This window comes from Alligator sinensis, unplaced genomic scaffold (genome assembly GCF_000455745.1).
Source record: "Alligator sinensis unplaced genomic scaffold, ASM45574v1 scaffold321_1, whole genome shotgun sequence".
NCBI classification, from domain to species: domain Eukaryota; kingdom Metazoa; phylum Chordata; order Crocodylia; family Alligatoridae; genus Alligator; species Alligator sinensis.
The window spans coordinates 364,937-383,784 of NW_005841969.1; the positions used below are offsets into that span (position 1 = coordinate 364,937).

At 38.4% G+C, this 18,848-nt stretch overlaps 1 protein-coding gene across 2 annotated transcripts in view; it reads left to right on the forward strand.

The window, feature by feature from the left end:
- Nucleotides 1-819: 819 nt before the first annotated feature.
- Nucleotides 820-18,848, forward strand: part of DYNC1I2 (dynein cytoplasmic 1 intermediate chain 2) — a 34,465-nt gene continuing 16,436 nt past the window's right edge. Inside the window, exons 1-5 of one of the 2 annotated variants that reach the window (XM_006020784.3) lie at nucleotides 820-970; nucleotides 3,438-3,552; nucleotides 9,451-9,541; nucleotides 13,764-13,823; nucleotides 15,419-15,534. In XM_006020784.3, the coding sequence (XP_006020846.1) occupies nucleotides 863-970; nucleotides 3,438-3,552; nucleotides 9,451-9,541; nucleotides 13,764-13,823; nucleotides 15,419-15,534 (490 nt within the window). In that variant the 5' untranslated portion in view covers nucleotides 820-862. The remainder of the gene's footprint in view (nucleotides 971-3,437; nucleotides 3,553-9,450; nucleotides 9,542-13,763; nucleotides 13,824-15,418; nucleotides 15,535-18,848) is intronic. The other variant, XM_006020788.3, reaches the window with a different exon arrangement.

Below are 18,848 nucleotides of genomic sequence, written 5' to 3' on the forward strand. Positions count from 1 at the left end.
GTGCGGTGGCCGGGCCGGGCTCTGCCGCCAGTGCTGTTCCGGTGCCCGCGGGCCCGGCCCTGGTGCTGGAGTCTCCCCGCCAAGGCCTCCCTCCCCTGTCCCCGGGGTCGGGCTGTGGTGCCTGCTGCTCTCGGCCTCCGCTGGCCGCTGCTACTCCACTTCCGCCTGCTCCTCACAGCGTTTTGCCGGGCAGGGGTTGGGCCCTGCCTGCGGGCCCCAGCCCAGCCCCGCCCCGCCCTCGCAGTTCTTCTGGCTTCCGTTTTAGCATTTTTCCCCCAAGTTTCTCTTTGGTACCTGAAGGGGACGAAGTCTCTGCCGGTCCTGATGTAGTTGTATTGTCACATTTGCAGCAGGACACCTGGTTCCCGTGCGTTTTTTACCACCCCCCCTAAACAAGACTTCAAATACATCCTCGGCAAACATGAGACACAGTAGTAAAGAAAAGCGTTTTCAGCCGCCTGTGTTTTATGCCCTTCTGGTCTTGCTCTCTCATGGGATGCAGTACCCATCTTGTGGCTTAGTAATAATACTGCCCGTTTAGGTGTGATCCCACATGCAACGGTAAGATAGCCACGTACCGTACAGCTGAAACAGGCAAATCTAAACAGCAAAAGCTTTTAACTTTGTGGACATTCTCCTTCCTTGTGTCCTGTGGAGGACCTCTGTGGCAAACTGTCGGCAGAGTGTCTTGTTGTGGAATCAGAGGCTGCTTTGGTCTTTTGGTACCTGATAAAATATGTTGAAGTCTAAATATGCCGGTATGATATTGAGGTGCCTCTTTAAGACTTTGCTATATTAACTACTTTGCTGTCTGTTATGACTTGTTTGACTGATTGCTTCTCTGTTGCTCAGAGTTGCAGCCATGTCTGACAAAAGTGAATTGAAAGCAGAGTTGGAGCGCAAGAAACAACGCTTGGCTCAAATCAGGGAGGAGAAAAAGAGAAAAGAGGAAGAAAGAAAGAAAAAAGAAGTAAGAATTGAATGTTCTTTTCTGTATAGATCATACTTCTTGTCTAGATTTAGTCAAGAGGGTCTAACATCCTGTTTATAATCAAACTATTTCCTTGTTAGTTGTTTGTTTTGAACCTCTAGGTAGTATTACATCCAAACGTAATAATATTATATTCGTGTATGAGAACAGATACAAAAAACCTTGTTCTGAATTGACTATGTAAGCAGTCTACTTGCTATTTATGTGAGAAATCCCTTTTTAAAAAAGGGAATACTCCCTTTTAATAACACAGAAATCAAATAGCAAGGTAATTTCTCCAGGGTAGTTCTCACTATGTCCCTCTATATTGTTACATTGAGTCTGTGTGGTTAGGTTACCACATGCTACCAACCTAATAGTGTCACCTTTAATTTTCATCCTGAATTGTTCAGTCAGCACGATAATCAGAGCACATCTTCTACGTGTTAGACTCAATCAGTAGCTGGCAAAGAAGTCCAGGAAATTATTGAAGTGTATGGTCAGTGTTGATACTTTGCAGGTTTCTACTGAGAGCTGCTTCCGCACATTGGCTCCAAATCAGCAAAGCTCTTGAGCATGGGACTTAAGTATATGCTTAAAGCTAAGTGATTTACTTAATCAGGGCCCTTGTTCTTGTCTTTTCCATGCTTGGGTTGTAAGCTGGCAGGAATCTCAAATTAGCATGTGGCTGAGCAACTGCCAGCATAATGATTCAGACAGTAGAAAAGAGAGATCTCAATATATGATCTATATCTCAGGGATCTTAGAGCAATGTATTGTCTCTCTGTACTTTCTGAGAACCATGTGTGATGTAGTAAGCACATCCTTGGGAGTGATGAAGTTTGGGAATATCTTGATTTAAGAGGAATTGTATAATTAAGAGCGTTGCATATATGCATATCAGGGTAGGAAAAATCTTTAACCAGTGTATACATAGGAAGAGAATAAGATGACCTAAGTTTTTTTTCTAATTATTTTAAGGATTTCTATTTCATGATTAACCACTCACCAGAAAAGTGGTATTGATAGAGTCCCAATGATTGTCTTCTATGAGTTACATGAATTTACTATCGAGTATGAACACCTTGAATTATTATTTCTTTAAATCTGAGAAATATGAATCATACAGTAGATTTGTATAAATTTAGGGTAGTGCTAAAGGTTCTCATTGTCACAAGAAAATTACTAATTTTTAGACTTCTCCTCCCCCCATGCTTCAGTGACTTGCTTGAGGATAACTAATTGGATTTTGGCTTCAAATGATGATAGAGGCTGAATATGATTTAATCCTGCATTTCACTGTGGTCCAGACAGTCACCTTTTGGTTAGGATAAAACATTTAGATATTTGTTTCTTTTTTTGTTGGAATTTAGTTTCATTTAAAAAAAAAATAAAATGAAACTAAACATCCTATTGTTCAAATTTGGAATGAAGGGGTAGGTGATCATTCAGTTTTTTGCATTCTTACCTTTCCTTCATTTCATAAAACCTCTAATATCTACAATAAATTTTATTTGTAAATGCCATCCACATATACTCCCTAGAAAGAACAGAAGCTCTATATTCAGGCCTTTGGACACATATACAGTATGTTCTTCTAATCTGCTAAGCCTTTAAATTTATACCAGACATGGCAGGGTACCCTGTTTGCCATTCAGGTTTGTATTATCTTTCTTTAGAACGTTTACTGTCATTTTAGGATTTTCTGAATCCTATGGTGACATCCTAGCTTTAAAGCAAAACCTTGGCTTTGCAAAAAAAGGGATAATTATTGGAGAGGAGTCCTTATGACTTAGTCATTATCCAGCCACACCTTCATTTTAAAATGGTAAACTTTATTCTTGTATACTACATCCTCTCAAGTGGATGATATAAAGTGGTGATAGTTTAAATAGCTTGTAAAAGTAGTTGTAGCATCTTTTATCTGTATATTGCAGACTTATTTGGGGGTACAACTACATTTCTAAATTCATTAGAGTTTTTACAGATCATCATGCCATTGCATTTTCTCTGTAGAAAGAATTGTCAGAAACACTAAATTAGACCATCCCAAGTTACCTCCTGATTTATAAGCATTAAGAGTGGCAGGTAGGTATATTGACTTGTCAGATATTGTCAATTGACTACATGTTTTTCTGACCAGTCAAAGATTATAGCAATTTTACAAAAAACCTACATTTTTTATAGTTTAATTGACATAAATACACCTTTAAATTTTTTTTGACGCACTTAATGGAAAATTTGGACTTTATTTTTTTTTTTTTTTTTTTTTTTTTTTTTAGACCTATTGGCAAATGTTTACAATATTTGACCAGTTAACTGACTGAACTGTATTTAACTGGTCAAATAACCAACCCTAATAAGCACAGAAAAATGCTTTAAATATGTTTTCACAGGAAAGTTTTTAATGTCCAATTTAGGTTCTGTGATATTAGTTGAGTGATTGTTCCTGAAATTTTTTTTTAAGACTGACCAGAAAAAAGAAGTTCTTCCTGTACAAGAAGAATCTGACCTTGAAAAGAAGAGAAGAGAAGCTGAAGCATTGCTTCAAAGCATGGGGCTAACACCAGAGTCTCCTATAGGTAAGAATATTAGTATCAGAATATTGGACAAATGTCCTGCCCTTCTATTCTATTTTTAGGAATGTGACATTTGCATACACTGCATGACAATTATATGGCTGACAGTTTTGGCATGCATGTCTCCTTTGTCTTACCATTATTTGTCCTGCAAAGTTTGCCATGACATATTATCTCATGGCGTCATGTGTCAGTACACATAATTTAAACATTTGACTTCTTTTTTGTTACACAGTACTACTAGTAAAATGTTGAACTCTATCTGCCCAGTACTTTAAAAAAAAAAAAAAAAAGAGAGAGAGAGACATAAATTTAAAATATCTGATGTGGATTTTAAAACTGAAGGCTACATATCCAGAGTAATTGTCCTTCAGAGTACAAACACAAGCAGACAACATGGAAGTTGTTTTGTTCTGCATTAAATAACATGCTTTTTGTTCTTCCTGTTTTCCCCAGAGAGATTCAGTCTTATGTTTTTTCATTTTCTCTCGGGCTACGTCTTGGCTAATTCCCCTCATCGCCACACTTTAAAAAAATACGGTAAAACCCGTGTTAAATGGGATTTTACTAACCGGAAAACTCTATTAACAGGAATTTCCAGCTGGGGGCAGGGAGAGAAGGCTCACACACCTGATCAAGTCATGTTGAGTTGCTGTATTTCATGGTGTATAGGTTGACGTGGTGTATAAGTCGGCCCCATTTTTCTGATCCAAAAGTTAGGAATTTTGTAGATCTGGTGTATAAGTTGACCTATCTTCGCATCAAAAATATGGTGTCAACTGATACCAGCCCCTGTGCACTCTCACTGCGGTCTGGGCACCTGAGGGTGGATATGTGCTGCAGTGCTGCTCGCAGGGGACAGGGGTGGGCTTGTCGCTCAGCTGGCGTGGTCCTGTCACCTGCAAGCAGCACTACCTGGGCTGCATCAGCTGAGCGCTGAGCCCTGCACCGCTCTCGGGATGAGGCCACACCAGCTGAGCGCCCAGCCTGGCACTGTCTGCTGTGAGTGGCACTGCCAAGCCCAGCCCTGTCCCCTGCAAGCAATTTGGGCTCAGCTGGCACAGCCAGGCTCAGCACTCAGCAGTGCTGTTCACAGCAGACAGGTCCGGGCTTGGTGCTCAGCTGGTGTGGCCCAGGCAGCACCACTCACAGGGGATGGGGCTGTGCCAACTGAGCACAGCCCCATTCCCATCCCTGTCCCCTGCAAGCGGCACCAGGCTTGGTGCTTGGTTGGTGTGCTCTCATCTGTTGTGAGCGGCGCTGCCTGGCCTGGGCTAATAAGGTGCTGAGCCCAGCCATGCCAGTTGAGCACCAAGCCTGGTGCACTGCTCGCAGGGGACGGGGCTGAACTCAGTGCTTGGCAGCACTGCTCTCAGCAGACAGGGCTGGGCTCAGCACTTTGCTGGCGTGCCCCCATCCCCTGCAAGTGGCGCTGCCTGGGCTGTGCTAACCACCAAGCGAGCACCGAGCCCAACGCCATGCACAGGAGACAGGGCTGGGCTGGGCTGAGCTCGGCGCTCAGCAGCACCACTTGCAGCAGACAGGGTTTGCCGCAGTCTGGGCTTGCTGCTCTCCAAACTCCTGGCTGCATTCCTATAAATCTGATGTCGGATTGGTATTGGCCTATATGGCTGGTTAATAATTTGCTATCAGTATTGGCCAAGAAAATCTTTATTGGTCTACCCCTTGTTCCTTTAAAGAAAAATGGTGTGCTAGATAATTTGAGGCAAGCATTGATATAATCTTTCTGTTCACATGCAAGAGGAAGTGGAGTTCTTATTCCAGATACTATTTTTAATAGCATGGGATTCTCCAAACCCGTGTGTTTGACATTCCATTTAATTCTGATATAAAAGACAGTTTACTTGGGGAAAATCCATTAAAACTTTACATCCTAACAGTCCAGGTTTAGGCATCCTTATTTGGTTACTGTCCTGTAAGCTGCTTATGTATTTATTAAGTATGCATCATCCTATGAATAGGGAGATTTCTTAAAAATAACTTCCTCCACAAGGGGGCATTGCAGTATCACAGACAACTTGGGAACAGCTTCACAAAAAGCAACTCTTTGTGCCACTTTTAAGGATTCCTTGCACCAGTCTGTTTACGAACTCTCCTCTGAGCTACAGTTTTCAATAGCTCACTTAGAAACTAGAAGAATCATAACAATTTTATTCAAGGTCTTAAAAGTACTCCTTCTCTTCATATCCATTTACTGCAGGATTGTAAAATAAAGAGGAAAGGAAAGAGAATAATGACCTGCCTAAGCAGAGTGCTTACGAAAATCTACTGGCATATTGGAGAGTTCTCCTATTTAAAAAAAAAAAAAAAAGAAGAAAGAAAAGAATGAGGGGAAAAGAAGAATTTATTTGTATTTATTGTGAAAAGGCATCAGAAATATGACAGACAAGGTTCTTTGGGTGAATCTGATATATTTTATTAGACCAACTTAAATAGTTGGAAAAAATTTTAAGCAAGCTTTTGGGTTCGAAAACCCTTTGTCAGGCTGAGGAAGTTTCAGCAGTTGATGTGTGCTCTTCCTGGATGGAATGAAAAGTAAAGAAGCCAGAGGCTGGGGTGGTAAGCATACAAGATAGGCAGTCAGTGAAGATGTAGATTGGGGAGTCAATGGGTGAGAGAGAGGCTAGGTGTCGGGGAGGGTAGGAGGATGAATAGTGGAGAGGTAGGTACTTGGGGAGTCAGATGTCAGGCAGGTTATAATGTGTCATAAATCCAATGTCTATATTTAGTCCATGGTTTTTAGTATCCAGGTTGATGAAGTGGAGTTCATAGTCTCATCTCTGGGAAGTGTTTTGTAAATTTCCTTTGAGTGTTAGAACTAAGAGATTGGAGAGAGAGTGTGGTTTTCTAGCGAGAAATGTGCCCCCACAGGTAATTGGGTATTCTTGTCTTTGATGGATTTCCAGTGTGCATTCATTCTGGTGTGCAGTTGTTGTTTGGTCTCCTACATATTTTCCATCAGGGCATTTGGTGCATTGGATGAGATATATTACATCTCTGGAGGTGCAGCTATAAGATCCGGGAATGCTGATGGCTCTGTTGTGGGGTGTAGTAATTTTGGGGGTGGTGGAGATGTGTTGGCAGGTTTTGCATTTCTTGTCATGGCATGGTCTGGATCCATTTGGTGTGTTCTGGGCCTGAGGAAATTTGCAGAAATATGAATAATTTATCTTAAATTCTGATTCAAATCTGGGGATGAGCAGTGTTTCTAGAATGTTGAGAGAGATGTTTCTTGAAGGTAAAAGCCATGATGAATAAACTTGTTGGTCATCAGTTTTGAAAAGTACCTTCCTATTTCATTAAACAAAGGCAGTGTTTTGTTCCCTGCCAGTGTTAAAGCATAACCCCAGCTCCTCTGCCCCCTTCTTTTGGCACTGTTATTTACTGGTTATAAAGTTCCAAGATGAGATTGAGGCCCAAAAAGGGGTGCTTTTGCACCTGTCTAAAAAGAAGTTGCTCTTAAACTAAGGATAGTTTAACCTGATTTACCTTTTTAGGCTGGATGAAGTGAAGCCACTTCTAAATGAAGCATGCTGTGCTTACATAGAATTAGATCTGGATTTTTCCATAACTGCTGATGTCTTAAACTGGGGGGCATAGAGAAGCTACGTGGTTTGACTTTAGTCTTTGCACCAATCTTTGCTGTGCCTCTTAAAAAAATAAAATAAATTGGTTCAGGTAAAGTTTAGTTAATTAACCCTTATCTGTAAAGGAATAAAATCTTTTATTTTTTTGCAGTTTTCTATTCAGCAAAGGATTCCTAAAAATGAAAAAGTATCTTTGCTCTGCTGTAAGCTATTAGATCAAAATCTGACCTAGCTTGCATTCCATGTATAATACCAGTGTCTTTACTGGGTATGTGCAGGCTGCAAATTGGAGCACAGTTCAGCCCAGAAGATCATTTGAAGGATAGATTCCATTCTTTAATTGACTTGGGAATAGTTAGGTTGTAGTTAGGCTTATTATTATTACCCCTCCTATATCTGATTTTGTTTGTACTCCCTTTCATGAGCCTTTGAAATGGTAAACAATAAACAGTTGTTTCAAAAACCAAAAGAAATCCTGGAAAGCTACCGGGGCGGGGGTGGAATATGCATACTGTTTAAATAGTTATATAAGACTGTTAATAATTTTGTGGTATCTAGTTCATTTTGGTTTTTCACATTGGTTAGCCTTTAGTAACTTGGTGTAGTACAGTGCAAATCATAGCAGCCAGACCATCGATTTATTTCTCACTTAGCATCTGAAAACAGAGCTAACTCAGTCACTTAATTTTAAAGAAAATTTTAGTTTGCTTTATTAAAACTTTCTTCCTGCATGTTTTATTTTAATCTTTTCCTTAGCTGATCAGTGGGCTGTAATAAGATCATACAAGATTAGACTATAGGGCTTTTGGCAGTCACAGTATAGATTAGCCAGCAGATGGCAGTGATGACTCAATAAAAATACACCTGTTCAGCAAATATAACTAGTTGGAAAATTTCTTGACTGAGTGGTTTTTCTGGGAAAATACAAGTTTCTAAAAATAGGAACCCAACATAGAAATATATTGGTTTTAATGAAGGCTTTGGGAAGGTTTCTCAAGATTCTGGATGAAACTTTTAACTGGGACTGAGGCAGGGAGAGAGCTCAGAATTGCCAATAACTTTGTAGGTGAGGGCAGCTTCCTGGGATGTGGGAGATGAAGGCTCAAGACTCTGCTCCGCCCCTTTTGGAGCACAGACTTCTATGTAGATCTCCCATATCCTAGGTAAGTACACTAGGCTGTTCTGGAGGTATGTCCATTTGTGTTTTTTTCTCTCTTCCACCCCTCTCTCTATTAATCTCAGTATGTTTATCCTATACTGTGTTGGAATGAAATCATTCTGAATTTTTTTAATTTTACAAAATGTTTTCTGGGTAGTTTTAGAAACAAGTAATATAAAGCAGCAATTGACAGTAACATATTCTTCAATTGTTTATGAGGAATAAACACTTTCCAGCAAAAGAGAATTCTTATGTGGATGTATTTTGCATGTGACTGAAAAAGGCCTGTAAAGAACTTTGAAGCACTAGTAGACTGTTAAAGTGTAAAGATGAGTTTGGTTCTTACAAGTATAGATTTCCAGGCTGAAGAAGGAAAACAAAAACAGTTTTGTATGGTATTTAAATTGCATCATAACACTCTTCATTATGCATCAGTTCCAAAAGCATGTTGTTAAATTCTGTTTTCAGTCTTCACCCAAAATGCTTCAAGTAAACTGACTTCTTGGGATATGTTTTCAATATAACAATATTAAATTTAATAAAACCATATTGGCTCCAGAATACCAAATTTTGAAGGAAAAAGATTGATTTTCATTGTCTCACAACAAAAGCTTAGATTAGAACATTATATAGCAAGACATATTTTCATAACTGTGATTTTGAAGCAAAGGCAAATTGAGTAGAATTTAAACTATGTTCAATCAACTGTTCAATTTATGAAAATAATTCTCAGTGCTAACATAACACAATCTTTGATCTCATTTGAAATGAACAAATTATAGGTGGGGGAAACTATCCTTTGAAGTTAGTGCCAGCATTCAGTAAAAATCAGTTTTCTAAAAAATAAAAATAAGTGTTTTTTCTTTTCCTTTTTTTTTTCTTCTTTTTTCCCCCCTTCTCTCCTTAATATAAGCCCCTGTTGCATTAAATGCCAAAGAATTGCATGAGTCTCCAGCATGGAATGTTAACATTGTCTTTTCCCCTCTTTTTCTACTGTTCATTTTCATCCATGTATATTTTGTTTGCCATCACGTTTTTTTTTAAATACTTCATGTTAAATTAATTTGGAAACATCCTAAGCTGTGCAACCTCTACGAGTAGTAACAGCGGATACCTGTCTATTTCACTATCTAGTCCCTCCTCCTATGTCTCCATCTTCCAAATCTGTGAGTACTCCAAGTGAGGCTGGAAGCCAAGACTCTGGTGACGGTGCTGTTGGATCCAGGTATGATTACTTTAATAAGCTATCGTTTGAAATATCTCTGGGAACATTTGTAACTTGAATACAGTTTAAAATTGATGAATGTCTGTGTTACTCAAATTAAGATAAAACACTTGAAATGTGGACTACTTAATAACAGAAAAAATTATTCTAGAAAACTTATTTTATCCTCAAATTCAGGTGACTTATCCTGAATTGGATTTTATTTTAAACACTTAATGCTGTAAGTAAATGTTAAAATAAGTGTGAATTACTTTTAACTGCAGCCATATGTCTTATGGGACAGTAGTTCAGAGTGACTCGCAGACTGGCTGAGAGAACATTGCCTGAAAGAGGTCTTCTCCCTTGTAATTCTCCTTTTAATATTTGCTCAAAAAATCCATCCTGAGAGACTCATTCCCTGAACTTTTACAGCAAGGGTGGGCAACTATTTTGGCCAGAGGGCCACTTAAGGAGTTTTGGTGAGCTGTTATGATGGGGGGATAAGGGGTGCTGACCTAGCCTACAACAGCTCACCAAAATTCTCTAAGTGGCTATCCGGCCCAAATAATTGCCTACCCCTGGGTAAAAGGAACCTAACCTTTGTTTCCCCCCTTCTCTCTGCACCCTCTCCCCTGCCCCGAGTCCCCGGCATGTGGCTAGGCTGGACCAGTGCCACACTGTTCCTGCGTGCCACCTTGGGTATTGTGAGCACAGCTGATGTGGCTCCTGCCCAACCTGACTGTGTGCCAGGGACTTGGGGCAGAGAAGGCGGTGCAGGGATAAGGTGGGGAACACAGTGCAGCACAGGCCCAAATAACCCATGGATCCTGGCCCCCTTCTCCCTGTACCCCCTGCCCCACCCCAAGTGCCAGCATGCAGTCAGGTTGGGCAGGAGCCACCCCAGCTGTGCCCACAGGGCCTAAGGCAGAGTACAGGAACATAGCATGGCACTGGCCCTGACATGGGGTTGGAGAAGGGTGCAGGGAGAAGGGGGCCAGGAGCTGCAGGTTATCTGGGCCCAGCTAGGCTAGTGCCACACTGTTCCCGCACTTCTCCCTGAGCCCCCAGCATGTGGCTGGGCTGAGCCAGTGCCACGCTCTGTTCCCGCGCACCACTTTGAGCCACATGGGTGCAGCTGGCGCGGCTCCTGCCTAATCCTGCCATGTGCCAGAGATTTGGGGTCAGGTAGGTACCACTCCAGCTGCGCCCACATGGTGCCATGGCCTGACAGAGTGTGGCCCTCTTCCTCCTACAATATCTCCCCTGCCAGTGAGGAGAACCTTACCTGAGCTTTGACTCACTGGGGGCTGGGTTGTCTGGTCTGCAAACAGCCGCATGGTCAGAGCTGCATGTAGACAGCCTCACTGGGCAGAAGCCTGGCCAGGAGCTCAGTGCTCCCTCCCTGCCTTGGAACTTATGCTGGCCAGGGCTGGCTGGGCTGGAGAGGGGAGTGGCTGCTGCTGCTGCAGCCAGCTATGGCATGGGTAAGGGAGAAGGTTGAGTGGCACTGAAAGCCAGGGCAGCTATGGGCCGGATACAGTTCTCCTTCAGAGGAACAGCTGCGGTCTGGATAGAATCATTTGGCAGGCCAGATCTGGCTCTCAGTCTGTATTTTGCCCACCTATGTTCTACACCTACAAGTACCCTGCACAATAGGCTTCAGCAGCTTATAAGGCATGGAAATAGAGCATTTTCTCTATCTTCCAGGTGGCATAGCTGAGGGCTAGATAAATTATATGATAACTAATATCATGTTGCGAGTCAGTGTTTGAGCAGGTAATAAAACTTGGCCCACAATAGGGGAATTGGAAGAACTATCTCTGACTGTATATAAAATGCGTAGTCTTGGTGAGATATCTCGCATTCAAAATCTCTTGAAGAAGGATTTTCAGAATTCAGAAATAGTTTAATCGGTCACTGCTAGAGAGTTACGTTTCAGAGGTCTGAACATATATTAATACACATCAGTATCTGGAGGATATGGATATCTGAATTGTTTTGATGATGGGCTGAAAATGCATCCTTTTCACTTCAGCATGCTGCTGCATTTCTAAATTAAACTGGCCACAAGTTTAGTTCTTATGCTGCAGCTATCTCCTGGTTGGTTTAGCTTCTCATCTAGGCTGTCTCACCTACTTAATAGGTAATAGGCTGGTTTCAGGCCTAAGCTCTACTGCTGTTTTCAATTTGCCTAGGTTTTTCTTTTGTCCTTGTCATCACTGAAAAAATGACTTTCTTGTTTTATTGGAGTTTGTCTATATTTCTTTCCCATTACAACGTTTCTCACAAATGGTCAGAATAAAAATTCAGTGCTGTAGAGATCAGTTGGAGGGTCAGATATTAAGTGCATTCATATATGTATTAACGCTGGGAATATTTAGTTAATATTTATGAATTGCTCTTAAGAGGCTTGTGAAGTATTTGCCTGGAGTCCACAAAAGCTTAATCAAATATGGAAAAGTAGGGACTGCTGTTTGTTGAAGCAGATGGATAATGCATGCTTTAAGACGTTACATACTTGGAGAGCGAAAAGAGCAGTATATTATGTCATTGTGGTCACAAAGAAAGGGCTGAACTATAACCTCAAAATGCCATGTTGGTTTCAAAAGAACATCTCTGAGAGAAACAAGTCACCAGATGGTGCAGGGCTTGAGATGTCACGGTGATCATAAGAAGTATAAACTTAATGAAAAAAACTGCATAAAGAGTGACAGGAATTAGTTGAAGAAAGTCTGTTTTATGTGTGCTCATAAGACTCCTTACAATGTGATTAAAACAGCATGTGAAAGATTATATAAGTAAGAAATCCTTCATGTTCAGGAAAAGAAGGTAGGATTTTTAACATGAAAGCACCTGAAAGGATTTCTGCCTTATGGAAGGTAGAGTATATTTAAGATTTTGAAGTGTTGGATTAAAGTCACTAAATTTGATTCCCACTTGACATTGTTGATAGAAGGAAATGGTTCCCGAATTGATTTAAAACGGTTTATTTTTGACACGTAAGAAACCCCCAAGTTGCAAGAAATAAATAGAAAAAATTTCTAAAGTCTTAGGTATTGAAAACTTGCTAGGACTGACTTATGCATAGTTTGATTGCTTGAAAGTAGTCAGTTGCTTTACACTTCCAATAAATGAACAACTTTCAAATGGCACTTGCTTCAAGAAACTGTATTTTCAGTGCCTTGTACATAAACTGTTGGAAGCCACTTGGTATCTTTAGGAACAGTAACATGGGAACAATTTCATTTTCCTGAAACAGAAGGGAGAAAACTTTTATTGACCTAGTATATTAAAATATTGCATACTATTTTTCAACTTCTTTTACTAAACAAATGAAATTCTTACAAAGTATGGTGGGATATAAAACTTACTAAAATCAGCAGATGTTCTCTTATTAATATTTCATGTATGTACATTTGAAACTAACGTGTTATATACAAGTAGACAGCAACACTGAATGAAGCAAATTCTTTTCCAGACCAGACTAAAATAGGAAGTAGAATGCGTCTTAAAGTGTATATTAGATCTTATAGATCACTTATATTCCAATATGCTTAATATTTCGAAAGATCATGCTAGCATAGAGTTTGCTATTTTCTGAGATCTGAATATTTTAGACTGTGGTGGTTTTAAATCGGATGACATTTATAAGCCCAAGGCAGTGCTTAACCCATAATTACAGCAATGTCAAATCTTGGAAACTCTAGCAGTTCTTTATCCCAGTGGAAATGCATTTTGCTTCTCTACCAAAAGGTTTATGGGTTGACTCATTTCCTTTACCAATATGACAATTTCCTTCACATATTTAATGCTGTGGGCAAGATTGCAATATGTTAACAAATCTGCCTTCATATGACATAACCAAATCTGTATAGCCTTAAAGTCGAGTTTAAAGTGTGATTCTTCTTAGCTGTTTTGAAATAGATGTTTGCTTTCATTCAAGCTACTTGTGTCTGCTATTTTGCAATTCTTTAACTTACCAACTCTGAAAGAATTGAATGCATCTCTAATTGCTCTGAATTGTCTGTTTGTGTTTTAACTATTTTATACTTATGCCACATATTATAGCATTGAATGTTTGCTGAATTTCCACTAACTGACATTGCATTATTTTGTTTCTTTAACAATAAAAAATAACTATAAACTTACAATAGCTTTAACATTTCGTAGTATGTATTTGCTTTACTAATCTCTGGCCTTTTTTGCTAATGCTACATGGTTGTTCTTCAACCTGTGGTGTCAGGACGCTGCATTGGGATACTGATCCATCAGTTCTTCAGCTTCACTCTGATTCCGATCTGGGGTATTGCATAGATTTTATTATTCCCTCTTTTATGTATTTATAAATATACATTTAATATAAGAGCTCAATTTTGGGGTTTTAACTTTTAAATTACTCTTAGAAAAATGCTAGTTTGGGAAGTAATTGAAGTCCCTGATCTTAGTGCAGTTGGTCCACAGTGGTCAGTTTTGATCTTACTGAAGTTGTAAGTGATCACTTTCCCCAACCCCAGTAATATATTTTTTTATTATCTACTCTTTTTTTTTTTTATCTAAAGACTTTTTTGGCAAGGTAGACTTCTTAAATAATTATATTTGAAAGAAAGTAGCTCTATATAACTATATTCAAAGATGGGCAAATACATAGTGATGGCAGCAAGTTGTAAACAATAGTTAATGAAAAAAATACCATCCTCAAAGGCTTGCATACTTATACAATAGATTTTACTTATAGGGACATAGACTGCATTAATCACAGAACTGGAGTTGTTCACCCTAATCAAGGGGGGTAGTATTGGACTCCTTTAGCTCATGGCACAAACTCAAGGGTTGAGAATTTCAAAGGTAAGCCTGCAGGCATAACTTGCTTTCTGGCAGTAAAGATTATAGATCAGTATTAATTGAGTAAGACCCACTGACTGTTCCAGCATTGTGATCCTTTTCTCAAAATATTTTATGAAAAAAAAAAAAAAGAAGATTGGTTACACTCTTCCCTTGATCCTCTTTTAGTTCAGTATGAACCTGCCCTTTAGTGCTTGATATGGGGCTGAACTGTAAGAGACCATAACCTCATTGTAATAAACCCTATTTATAGTAAACCCCTGCTTTTAACCATCCCAGTAGTAGGAATGGGATTTTTTTTTTTGTTTACGTTTTTATGATGATGCAGCAAATTGACTAACTCTTTTACTGCAAACACTCTTTTAGCGTAGTTTTTCTACTGATTTCATGGGGGTGCATTATGAAAAGGTTGTACTGTACTATATATGTATGTCTCTGTGTGTTATGTCTTAGTTTGACCAAAATTGTCCTTTATAAATAAAATGTTGTTTAAAAATAGAAAACAAAGCATTAAGTTCTGGAATATTATTTAGATATAATATACTGTAACAATGAACTGAAAGTTCTGAATATTTACAGTTACAAATAAGTAGGTCTGGGATAGGTAATGGGGGTGGACTGCATAGTTGCATGGGCTGAGCAACACTTGTTAATTTTAGAGTAGTTGAACATTTTTCAAATTGGAAAAATGTGGAACTCTGATGCTGCATTTAACTTATGTGAGTTGGGTCATCCCAGTGAAATCACTGATGTTACACCATTATTAAGGCTTGAAAGATTGGCATTTTATCCAGCAGAGAAAAATAATGTGGTACACCAAGACTGAGCAGGCCTTTCTACAAATATCTTATCTTTTTCTTTTTCTCCCAGTCTTATGTGTACAAGTAGCCACCTTTCTAAAACTAAAGGTAGTATAATATTCAATTTGCATGAAAGTTTTCAGATGTTAATGTTCACTTCATTAGGTTTATTTTGGGTATAATGTAAGGTGATGGCTTGTATGAAACTCTTTAAATTACTTGTGATTGTGTTCTGATATTTTTATTTTTTGTTTAGACGTGGACCTGTTAAACTTGGAATGGCAAAAATTACACAAGTAGATTTTCCTCCTCGAGAAATTGTTACATATACAAAGGAGACTCAAACACCGGTTATGACTCAACCTAAGGAAGGTGAATGCCAACTTACTACTTTATATGATTTTTTTTCTGGTTATAAAAATATATATGAAAACTGTTTTAAAAGCAGAGATGGAGCCCAGTCACTTCTAGCTGATCGTTTTTAAGTTTTAAAAAGGTAATAGAAGAAGGTATGGTTTGATTTGTAGAAGAATTGATTTCTTTAATTTGTGTTGAGTTCATAGACCTCTTGCCTACTGCATAGTCTTAGTTTCTCTTATTAACAATACTTATTTTCTGCTCCCCAGTAAACAGCTGTGTTATTTTCTTATTTAGAAAAAGCACCTTAATATATGTGTAGACATGCCCACTAATATGCATTAAACTTATTACCTCTAATGTGAGGTGGGTACTAAAGAAATGCACATTAGGCTGCCTTAATGTGAAGTAATGAATGTGCACAGTTTTTAAGTGGTGCTTAATGTGCAGTAGCCTATTTTACTGTGTGTTAGTCTAATCGCACATTTTTTTACATGATGCTTTAATGCACAGTAAAATAAGTTACTGCACATTAAAGCACATGTGTAGATGTTCCTTGTGTTGCTTAAACAGCAGTATATCCACAAGTATGCGATGTGATCCATATATATGAAAGTAACTATTTGGAGGCTTTATATATTCACGTCTGTGAAGGCAGCAAGTCATAAACAGTAGTTAATAAATAAAAATAAATGTTCAAAAACTTGCATTTTTATAAAGTGGATTTTGTACATAAGGACATAGACTCCCTTTAATCATTGAGAACTGGAGTTGCTCACCTTAACCAAGGGGCAGTTTTTGACGCCCTCAGCTCACGGCACAAACTCAGGTTTTGAGAATTTCAGAGTTAAGCCTTCAAGCATAACTTACTTGCTTGCAGGAAAAAATATCTTTTAACAGAGGTGTAGTTGGTTAATGCATTTGCCTTTGACTATTAGAGACCTGGGAATTAGATCGTAATGGAAATGTTTGGTCTTTAAGCATTCTTAATGAATGCTTGGGCACACTACAGCCACTGAACTGTTCAGTTCTACTGCCCCCAAGTATTACAATGGCTACACAAGATGTAAATTTAACAATACAGTTTCAGCTGTAATTTTGTGCTTCGTATCTTGTTTACTTTTGTCTCGTCATAAGCATCTATAGACAAAAACTGTGGGCAGTGTTTCCTTATTCTTTTTAAATTCAAATTTTGCAAGATTAGTTGTTAAATTTTTCCAAAGTGCTATATGATTTGCCTAAAAATATTTGCTTTCATAGCACTCCGCTGGTGTATATTAGTACGTTATTGCTTATTATTATATGTTGACTGTATGTGCTAAAGTTGCTCACTAGATACGGGAAGTGGGAGTGGGGGGAAAAAAACAAATGGGTAATACTTCTGTGTTGAAAGAAGTGTTTTTCTTCTTATCCACAGAATTCCTGCATAGGAGAATCAGTATGCTGTCTCTAGTTGTACACTGTTGGCAGATTTATTAGCTTTTTATTACTTGATAAACCAGAATAGAAGATTTTTTTCCTCTGTCTTATAATACTCCCCTCCCCATAAATTATTTAAACTAGTTTAATATTTGAGGTTATAAAGTAAATAAAATTGTAAATAGAATATGTATTGGTATTTTAGTAAAATATACTGTGCAAGTTGTGCAATGGTTTGTAGACACACTTCTCTCTTTGAATACCCTTTCTATCCCTGCATGTGTGCTGGCTGTATAAATACTTAACATTTCAGTAAGGGGCTTTGTTTTGGCTTGTTGTTTTTTTCCCTTGGAACGCTAGCTAAAATGGAAGCTGAATGCTTGTTTGTCAAGCGCTAGTTCATGGATACATCAGTAGTAACTCAAAGGAATCACTTTGTTCTTCATGAACTTGCCAGTTAATGAAAAGGCTACTCTGCAATTTAATTGTTCTGTTTTTAGGAAATCTCTTCAGTTTCTGTTCTGAGAGAACTTGCAGCAAGTGCCGTCTTGTGGCCGTGATACATTCATATTCTGTATGCATCACGTTGAGCTTGGTGTCTGCTATCAGTATTTTAAGTTCTCAACTGTTGTGGTATCCTGTATTTTGATGCAGTTTGAATAGTTTCTTAAAACTTTTCAGTGACAGAGTAACATACATCTTGCTTGAAATTTTTTATAATTCATTAAAAAAATTAAATCCTCTGAGGGTTGACAGTATCTCTCTGCTGGGGTACTGATGCCATTTTAGCATAGGACAGCTGGAAAAATGAATAGATAAAATAAGTGTGTCATTTTTGCATTGCATTTTTTCATGCAAGTGTTTTGTTTTATTTTTTTAAATAATCCTCAAAAATCCCCTAGTGACAAGTAGATACCCCTAGTTTAAAGACCGTTTCTAACTTCGGGAGTTAGTTTCTTAGAAGCTAGGGAAACGTAGAAGTCATGGAAACTAACTTTTAGGACTTTTATTTATCTTGCATACAAATCCATGGAGTTTGGGCCAGAATTTCAGATGCTTTTGGTTAGTTCATACAAGTTTCAGTATTAAGGAGTGATGGTATAAAATTTTATTTTAGGCATGGGTGGAAAAGGATGTCTAAAACTAGAAACAACTGATGGAGGAGACTAGATAGGTCAGAGCCTTAGACTGACGCTGGATTTTCATGTTTAAGCACTCTTTTTAATGTGATTTGTTTTTTAGGGTTAAATGTAACCAAATTTAATTCTATTCTATTTTCAACACCTTCATGTAATCACTCTTTGCATAAAAAGCTCCACAGCCCAGCCATGGAATGCTGTTTCCTCCTCTGTTATTTGGGATGAATAAAATGAAATATCATCATCATATGCAAGTAGAAAGTTCAGATGATTAGCTCTAGTTTGGTCTTGAATAAATCAACTCTGTTTTCTTAGAGACTAAACTTGAAAAATTAAAGACTGCCAACTTAATTCAGTTTTAAGAATGACTACTTTAAAACTAGTATTAACTATACCTGAATTCCCTTGAGTGTTTTGTGGTCTTCTGTATTGCTTTTATATTTCCAAAGATAGAAGATGACTTTTTTTAGTTATTTATATAAAGAAACTGTTCTATAATTGTTAACGGTATTAACAATATCCATGATTAGTAAGAGTGGCAGATAAAATGAAGGTGTACTTAAACAGTTAATACGCTTTTAAAATATATTTGAATGGAACAGGAGCAATGTGTAAGCTGATGCTTCTGTTGGCTCCCATTCTGTGGGAGTTAGGGAAGTCTTAATCACTGGAAAAGAGCATATCGTAACAGCAAGTCTATGGTCTTGCATGCATGGTTCTTAGTTGTTTCACTAACTTCAGTATTTCCAACTTTTGGCTAGTACCTATTCA